Source organism: Sinocyclocheilus grahami, unplaced genomic scaffold (assembly GCF_001515645.1).
Source record: "Sinocyclocheilus grahami isolate Dianchi unplaced genomic scaffold, SAMN03320097.WGS_v1.1 scaffold276.1, whole genome shotgun sequence".
Classification (NCBI taxonomy): domain Eukaryota; kingdom Metazoa; phylum Chordata; class Actinopteri; order Cypriniformes; family Cyprinidae; genus Sinocyclocheilus; species Sinocyclocheilus grahami.
Window position 1 is genome coordinate 437,131 of NW_015505455.1, and position 9,075 is coordinate 446,205.

The 9,075-nt window shown below is 38.5% G+C and overlaps 1 protein-coding gene across 1 annotated transcript in view; it reads right to left on the minus strand.

Moving 5' to 3' along the window:
- Positions 1–9,075, minus strand: part of LOC107600019 (succinyl-CoA:3-ketoacid coenzyme A transferase 1, mitochondrial-like) — a 73,929-nt gene that overhangs the window by 15,941 nt on the left and 48,913 nt on the right. Inside the window, exons 14-15 of the mRNA XM_016291786.1 lie at positions 5,618–5,707; positions 2,414–2,494 (exon numbers count right to left, since the gene is read on the minus strand). Of these exons, the coding sequence (XP_016147272.1) occupies positions 2,414–2,494; positions 5,618–5,707 (171 nt within the window). The remainder of the gene's footprint in view (positions 1–2,413; positions 2,495–5,617; positions 5,708–9,075) is intronic.

The window sequence follows — 9,075 nt, forward strand, 5'->3', positions numbered from 1 at the left end:
TCACCTACATCTTGGATGCCCTGGGGGTAAGCAGATAAACATAACATTTTCATTTTTGAGTGAACTATCCCTTTAAATATGTTGGTATTAATTTTTTTTTTTTTTTTTTTTTAGAAGTAATAGGCTATTGTCTGTCCCATTTTGACCCCTCATCGGAACGCTCTGTTTGAATAGGCGTGGCGGATTGTAGACTCGGAAGTAAACGCCCACTGATAAGATTGGCTAACAGTTTTTCACGCATCTATACTCAGTGCATATCAAATGGTCTGTAATAACAGACAAAGCAAGAGTGACCACATAATAAAAGCAGTTACTCACACTTGTGTGGTGCGACATTACGGTCGGATCCAATAAAGTCGGCACAGCATCGTCTTTTAATTTCAGTCTTTCTGAAAATCTTGTGTCGAATTGTGCCTTGTTTGTAAAGGAATCCGCTGTAAAATGAAGTGAACAAAGGACCAAGTTCTTACTGACGCAGCACTGTACAGCGTCTTGTTGTCTTCAGAGCATCTTTATTGTTTGGTTTCTGTGTAGAGCAACGTTTGCCTCTCGTTATTTACACTACATGTGCGAATCGGTGGGCGGGGCTAAACAGGCAGTGATGTAGAAGCAGGCGTTGATCTTCTTCTGTGGAGGTGGGGTTTAGCCACACTACTACATCATAAAGTGGCACATTCCACAACCTGTCATTTTGGCAGACTGGCTTCAATATAAGCAGTTTTTATTAGACTAACGAGAAAGTTTTGATTTCTGAAACTTACAGGATGTTTTTATAGTACAATGACCTCTTATATGTCAAAAGATAAAGGGAATTTTGATTTCTCAGTTCATGACCCCTTGAAGTTTCATTCACTGGCTCTAACAGTTGCTCCTTATAAATATTTTTGTTAGAGGTTCACATAAGCAGCTTTAACCTTAGCTGGTTAAAGCTGTTTGTTTTTTGAGTGATTGTCTTTATGTTGTCTATATGTTTGGTGTTAGTGATGTGACAAAAAATAATACTAGTAATTTCAAAATTAACTTCTTATTTTCCTTTCAAATTCTTTTAAATGCTCACGTTACCTAATTAAAACATTTGTAGGAAGATATTACTGAAACTTTAGTAACACTTTACATTAAGGTTCGATTAGTTAACATTACTTAACACATTAGGAATCACAAACTAACAATGAAAAATACTTTTACACCATTTATTAATCTTGGTTAATGATAATTTCTACATATATTAAAACATTTTTAGTATTTCAAGTCATTGTATTATAAACAAAACATGCATTATTAACAGATATGATATCACAGTGCAGAAAAATGTACATTATTGTTCAAAAGTCTTGGTTTTTTTTGTAACGAAATTAAAACTTTTATTCAGCAAGGACACATTCAATTTATTAAAACACTTCTAATGTTAAAAAGATTTCTATTTCAAATAAATGCTGTTCTTTTAAACCTTCCATTCATCAAAAAATCCTTGAAAAAAATATGCTAAACATGTTTCTTGAGCTATTCAAATGGCCTTGGGGGCTTGAAGAACATGAGGGTTAAATAGCCGAAAGGCTCTTCTTACAAGCAAAGCTAAAGCTCAGCTTGTTAGGCTGACAGACAGGGGTTGTGTTAAACAGCAGGGTAGCATGACAAACACAGGCTGAACAGAAGGTGGTGGCAAGGTAGCTGGGGCGGTCTAACCTTTCCAATGTTGACAGAATCCTTTCATTGGAAACCACGGTGTGTAATTGTTACAAAAGCAAACACGGGCAAAGCATACAACGAGGAAGTGGGGAGAAAGAGAAGACTAAAAGGTAAGGAGAGGAGGAAGACTGCTGTTATACAGTCCAGTGATACCACTAGCGAGATGAGAGGTCGGCTCAACAAGTGCCAGCAGCAGTCCATAAAAACCAGCAGCTATGAACAGCTGCATCAGTCAAGAGCCCCTGAACCATCTAGTAAGGCTCTTTGTCTCCACCACCCAGCTGGGATCCCCAGGTCTCCGAACCCAGGCCGTGTGGCAGGGCTGATAATATTATTAGGTAACATTCACATTAAGGAGCTCTGGGTTTGAAAAAACAGTCGATATGTAATGTCACTCCGATCAGGAGATTTGATTAGGGTTGGCCCAATAATTGGATTTCCATTTTCCACTGCTTATGTGCAGTGTCATAACAATTTGTCATGTCCCCTTATGTCTTTGCACATGCGTTAAGAGAAAAGAGCAAAGCCATTTTCACAGCTTTTCACTGTGGCGACTGAAGTTTTATCGGAGGCTGATTCGGTATATTGATGAAGTGATAAGCTGCTGAATAGATGACATTTATTCTTTACCAGCAGAGTCTGGTTAGACACGGTGTGGGCTGTTGATTAAAGCAGTCTCCTAATGTTAAAAGGGTAAAATCAATGACTCATGTAAATCAAAACCCACCTTTTCTGTGATTATACGGTCCACACATTGTTTTCCAGTCAGAGGCAGATTGCACTTCTCCAGAATCTTGTGTTTGCCACCCTAGGAAATACGTAACAATACAAAGACTATAAAATATAATGTAGAATATTTAATATCTAGCACAAGAAAACAATCAATAAAAAAAAAAAGGATTTTGACCCATATTAGTATTAATATATATTATATTAGAATTATAATATATATTAATACAGATTACTGAGGACTGTCTGAGGGCTGGACAATTCAGTAACTAATTTCAATTAAATTCATTAATTTAAATCTGAATTGCCAAGACCAATAACACTGTCACAAAACAGAAGAACTGCGTTAGTCTAACAAATAAGTAATTATTTATTAAGTTTTGCAACAAATAATAAGTAATTGCATCATTAATTGTGAGTACTTGTATCTATTTATCCTCTTATACGCAGAATAATTTTTGATTAAATATACTTCTGTAAATTATAAATAAAACATAATAAATGAATATGAAATGTATTCATGAAGTGAATATTCGTTACATTAGAGCGTTCTGCAAAGTGTTCTTCGATAAAATAACATAATACAATAATATTATAAACAATGTAATATTCTATACTTATATATATATATATATATATATAAAACATGAATTTCTTTGCACTACATTCCATTTTAAATTCTACTTATTAAAATTGAATTTAAATTTTAATTATGCGTGGTCTATTTAAATTGAGGAATTACAAGTTAAAAAAGGCGCTTTCATTTAAATGCTGAATGGTGCACAACCCCCGTCATCCACTCAGCCCTTGGGAACAGAAAACACTCGAACATCAGGCGTAATGGATACACTGGCCCTGCTGATTCCATGTGCTGTTGGATCAGGGGATAATAATTAGATAGCTGATGGTGGTTAATTCTAGTCATGTCCAGAGAGTTCATCCCACCAGGGGCAGGCAGCTGGCCCTGTTAGCCTTCCTTCAGGCCAGCCACTGCCAGCATGAACAAAGCAAGGACAGCATGTGAACAGCAGCAGCCATGTCTTTCTATGGCCATCTCACTTGACTTTCACTCCATCTCAGCCTGGACCAATGTGATCTGAGTGGTGTGAAGGGAATTAGGTCACCACCGTCATAATCGAGACTATTCACATCCCTGGAACAAATTTAAGCACATTTCACAGATGGGAACACTGAACTCTGACATGATTATTCAGCAATGGTGCCATCTATGTTTAATAGGGGATTTTGATGATGGACACAGCAAAACATCCAAATTTATGTCTGAATGGATGTTTCTTTTTTTTATTCTGTGCCTGCCACTAGTTTTATTACAACAGCCCGCTTGAAGAAATGCAAATTTAGTGCATGTATATTTAAATATAAAATCAATCTATATAAAATTATAATATAAATTAAAATAAACATTATTAATTACATCCATTTTTTTCAGAAATACTCAATATGTGTTGCATCTGATAATATGCCGATGACCAATTTCTGAAGAATTTTTTTTTGCACTATTCCATTTGAATTTTCCTTTAATTCTTCTTTTACAGCATGTTGTGAGTCGGATCGACAAATTCCAAATGCGCCGCGCACACTGCTCAAGCTGTACCTAAAGAACTGTTTCAAGGAAGAGTGAAGAGCACCCTCATGTCATTTCAAACCCGTATGCTGTCAAAGGTTTTTGAAGAGTCTTTACAGAGCTCTTTCCATTAAATGACAGTTCATAGTGGCTGTCAAATTACAAAAAGACACTAAAAAGACACTACAAAAGCAGCATAAAAGTAGTCTTGTGACTCATGCAGTATATTACAAATATTTGAAGCCATAGAAAGCTATTATATAGCTTCAAAATTCTTGGTATGTAATGCACAAGCCAATTTCAGAATACTTTCATGATGCTTTTCTTGTAGGGATGCACCAATATTAAAACTCAGAAACCTTTAAACGGATAGTTCACCCAAAAATGAAAATTTGATGTTTACCCCCAGGGCATCCAAGATGTAGGTGACTTTGTTTCTTCAGTAGAACACAAACTGAGATTTTGAACTCCAGCCGTTGCAGTCTATCAGTCGTATAATGCATGGCAATGGTAACAAAATCTATGAGAGTAAAAAAAAACATGCACAGACAAATCCAAATTTAACCCTGTGGCTCGTGTCAACACATTGATGTCCTAAGACTTGAAACGATTGGTTTGTGCGAGACACCGAACAGTATTTATATCATATTTTACCTCTAATACACCACTATGTCCAACTGCTTTGGGCGCGCGCACGGCATCCGGTGCGTGAGGTGTGTACGCGCTCTGGCGTAGTTTACGTTAATGTGTGTGTTGATATCCAGCCGAAGAGCAATCAACCATAACTTCAGGCGAGCAAGCTCAGAAGTTGGGAATACGTGGAAAGTCACCAATCCCGAATGAGTTCGCGCGAGAGAACGTAATCTTTTAGTTTTAAGTCGGTTTGAACAATCCGGATAAGCGCAAGTAAGTACCATTTTGATTAGCCATCGTACCTACAAGGACTGTGCACTGTGTAAACAATGAGTGACGTATACACGCGAGAGATCACTTCCTGCGCATGCGTAAACTACGCCAGAGCGCGTACACACCTCACGCACCGGATGCTATGCGCGCGCCCAAAGACAGTTGGACATAGTGGTGTATTAGAGGTAAAATTATTTGAAATATTTTGTAAAATAGTTACTTACTGACATACTGTCACTTCTGATCAATTTAATACATCCTTGCTGAATAAAAGTATTAATTTCTTTAAAAAAAAAAAACAATAAAAAAAAACATTTTAAACAGTAGTGCATATAACAGAAATGAGTCACTTTTAGTTACTAACTATTAACTAAAGGGAAGCATAATACTGTCATCCATTTAAGTTTTTTCTGTGTGTGTAATGGACCAAAATAGAATGCAGTTTATTTTCTTTTTTCATTCAAAGGTCCCAGAATGTCATTCCATCCCTATTCAACCCCATGCACTTTACTGTTTGTCACTCTGCCTGTCTGTGTTAACGATATTCCAGAACAGCTTTCAGTTTTCATTAGCAGAGCACAAACAAATGGCCATATTGGATCTGAAATGCTGAACTTACTCTATATAAAATTTGTGTTTATTTAACCACTGCTAACAAAATCAGACAATACAGAAAGCCAGTATAACGCAGTCTCATATGATTACACCTACCTTAGCAGAGTGCTCCATTGTAACAACCACTTTAGTTCCAGCACTGGCCACTAGATCCATAGCTCCTCCCATACCCTTCACCATCTTACCCTGAAGGGAAACATACAAATAAAGATGTTGCAAGAAATGAGCAACACATGCATGTAATTCAAAACACATTTCTACATTACAAACACAATATTTCAGGTTGTATGAAATGAGACAATTCAGCAATTAAAATTAAATCATAAAGTGGTCTATGTGTTGTAGTTCAATTCGAGGAGGACAGGAGAGCTCGGTCAGGATTGTTTTGGAGGTGATCTGAAAGGGCATTGTTGCTAGGAAACCATAAACCAGATTACCTGTGGCTGGAGTCACTTAACAAAAGGGCCTTTTCAGTGACGTTGATTTTTTTTTTTTTTTTTTTCAAACATGCTCAAAATACAGACACATGCACAAACAAACTGGGCACATGGAGGCTAAGAAATCCGTGAGGAGTATAAGCTTGTTGTGTGCCATATAGATTTTGTTTCGCTCTTGAATGCATCAACACAACATTTCCTGCCATCCCTGAAGCAACACATTAAGTAAATGCCTAGATATTCTGCCATCATTTAGTTCCGCTATGAAAAATGGAAACGGCCTTGACCGTTTATGCTTCCTGATCCCCCGTAGTGTCATTTTAAAGGAATTTCCAAAATCTATTTTATAGGCTGTGGGAATTCATTTAAGAAAATGTTTTCTGCTGTTTTTCAAAGTATTGGGCTCGAGTTCAAGCAGCATGATCTCCTTCGGTCTCCAACAGAGACAGTCGTACTTGAAATGCTTGAGTACATTCTCAATAAAAATAAGTGAATATGAATGGAATACCTAAAGTCTTGATGGTTTTTCTCTACTACAGGTGCATGCTCGTGCACGGAGGAATATCTTGTAAAAATAAATATTATGAACAATATTATTTTTCAAGGTATATTTATCTTTATGGCACCTGGCACTAGATATCACATTATCCTAACATTTGACAAAATTATGATAATGTCCTCAATACAGGTTTATGGAAAGTTATTCCTGTTTACTCTAAACGTGCTGGACAAACCTTAGCTAAATTAAGGGGCCACACAGACATATGGCTAATTATCTATTCATACATCATAATTAGGAATGCACAATATCGTCCCAATTGGATATTTAATTGTGCTAGGCCCCATTAACACCTCACACTACAATATATCTTGGTAGTTTGATCACAAGCGGTCAGGTGAGACAAATTGCCAGCTAGTAGTAACATGCATATATATTAGATGAAAAGCAAACTTAAAAAAATTAAAAGTGCTGCCTTGGTAACTAACTGAAATAAGTTTAAGCTGAAGTACTAAAATTATTAAAAATAAAATTGAAATAATAATAAAAAAATGACTGAGGTTCATGTCACAACCTCAATGTGGTCTTTAATATTAGATATTTCTTCAATTGGCACATTTTGTTATATTTGTCTTTTTACTAAAGTAATTAAAAATTTATTTTCGAATTAGTTTTAAGCAGTAATAATAACTGCAATCCAATTGTGACATTGTACATTATTCACTGAAATGTATCTTGAGGTAGTTGCTCTTCCCTGCCCTACATATGGCTTTCCTACAACTTAATAACAATAGAAAATAAGTAGTGCCAAAGGGTGATGTAAGCTTTCATTGAGTTTCCATCCTTGAAAACAGTTCACAAATTACATCAAATGACATATATGGATATGAAACTTGAACTGTCATTCGTTAGATGATGAATAATAATGCATTAACCAATTGAAAATGGTCCAAAAGTCTACCTCAAAACCACAAAGGGCAAATCAATCAATCAACCATCAAGCTCTCATTATCACTGCAAAAGGCTCTTAACACAGAGAGCTTGACAAGCATGCAAATAAATAACAGAGAGCAAAGCAGAAAGAAAGGGTCCAAGTGCAGACACCTGGGCTTTTTTCTTCTTCATTTATGCAGGCTTTGAAAGAGGCACATTCTGGAAGGAGAGCTGTTTACACGTTGGGGAAGTGCCACATGGAAGTGCTGTGTGGGTGTGTGTGTGTGTGTGTGTGTGTATGTATGTGTTGAGGGGATATTTCACATGGAAAAAATGCAACTTTAGTGGACAGCAGACTGAGTTTCCATGACAACTTATCAAATATTTCCCCTGTAAATCACACTATCCTTGCTTTTCATGCCTGCTGATGAAGACGAGAAATTATGCCCTTCACTTCAGGCAATTTCCTTTTGTCGGCTTGCATCCTTATCCGCTCCTCTAAATTCATTCTCTCCTACACAAACCGGCTGGACATTTAAATGCGTGGCAATTCAACGGTGACTAGCGTTAATGCCGTTTCCTAGACAACAATTGAAGCGCCAGTGACAGTGTGACAAAAGTCTGTGTGTAGTTTAACAGTGCTGAACAACTGCAGACAATTGTATAATTCATTATCACATTTTATGAAGTCTGTGAACTTTAGGGTATTACATTCCATGTTTTTTTTAACAATTAACCAGAAACATAACCTTTTGGCAAGGTGGCTTTCCTCTGTGCAGCATGTTACCCACTGATATTTCTTCCTAATTAATATCAAGAAACCGGTTTCAGAGAACCTTGAAGTATAAATTTGGCAGAAATTTTTTTTTTATCAATTACTCACATTTCCAAATCTGTAAATTCCATTCACAGGAGAAACCAGTTTTGCCATGTGGCCAAAGAACAAAGGAAGAGCAGATCTTCACATGCATTCACACAAAATGGACAAAATTTATTGAAACCTTCTTCATATCCATTTACAGAACTGTATATACTTAATGAGTGCTGTTTGTGATACAACAACGTATGCAATCTTACCTATGTATCCTTCGAGAGGTTTGTGGAGTTCGTGGCACGTTCTTCAGCTAAGGGGGCTGCAGCGCCTCCCGTGATGGCCGACCAGGCTGCAGTGCCCCCGAAGGTGGCCGACGAAGCTGCAGCGCTCCCGGTGGTGGCCGAAGAAGTTGCAGCGCCCCCGGAAGCGGCAGATGAAGCTGCAGTGCCACCCTCTCGGAAACGGAGGATAGGGAAGAGGAAGAATGGGTCCGCCTCGCCACCCCTAGAGGTGGCCAAAGAGGCTGCAGCGCCCCCGAAGGTGACCGACGAAGCTGCAGCGCTCCCGGTGGTGGCCGAAGAGGTTGCAGCGCCCCCGGAAGCGGCAGATGAAGCTGCAGTGCCACCCTCTCGGAAACGGAGGATAGGGAAGAGGAAGAATGGGTCCGCCTCGCCACCCCTAGAGGTGGCCAAAGAGGCTGCAGCGCCCCCGAAGGTGACCGACGAAGCTGCAGCGCCCCCAGAGGCGGCGGATGAAGCTGCAGCGCTCCCGGTGGTGGCCGAAGAGGTTGCAGTGCCCCCGGAGGCGGCCAATGAAGCTGCAGCGCTCCCGGGGGCGGCTGAAGAGGGTGCAGGGCCCCCAGCGGCGGCCG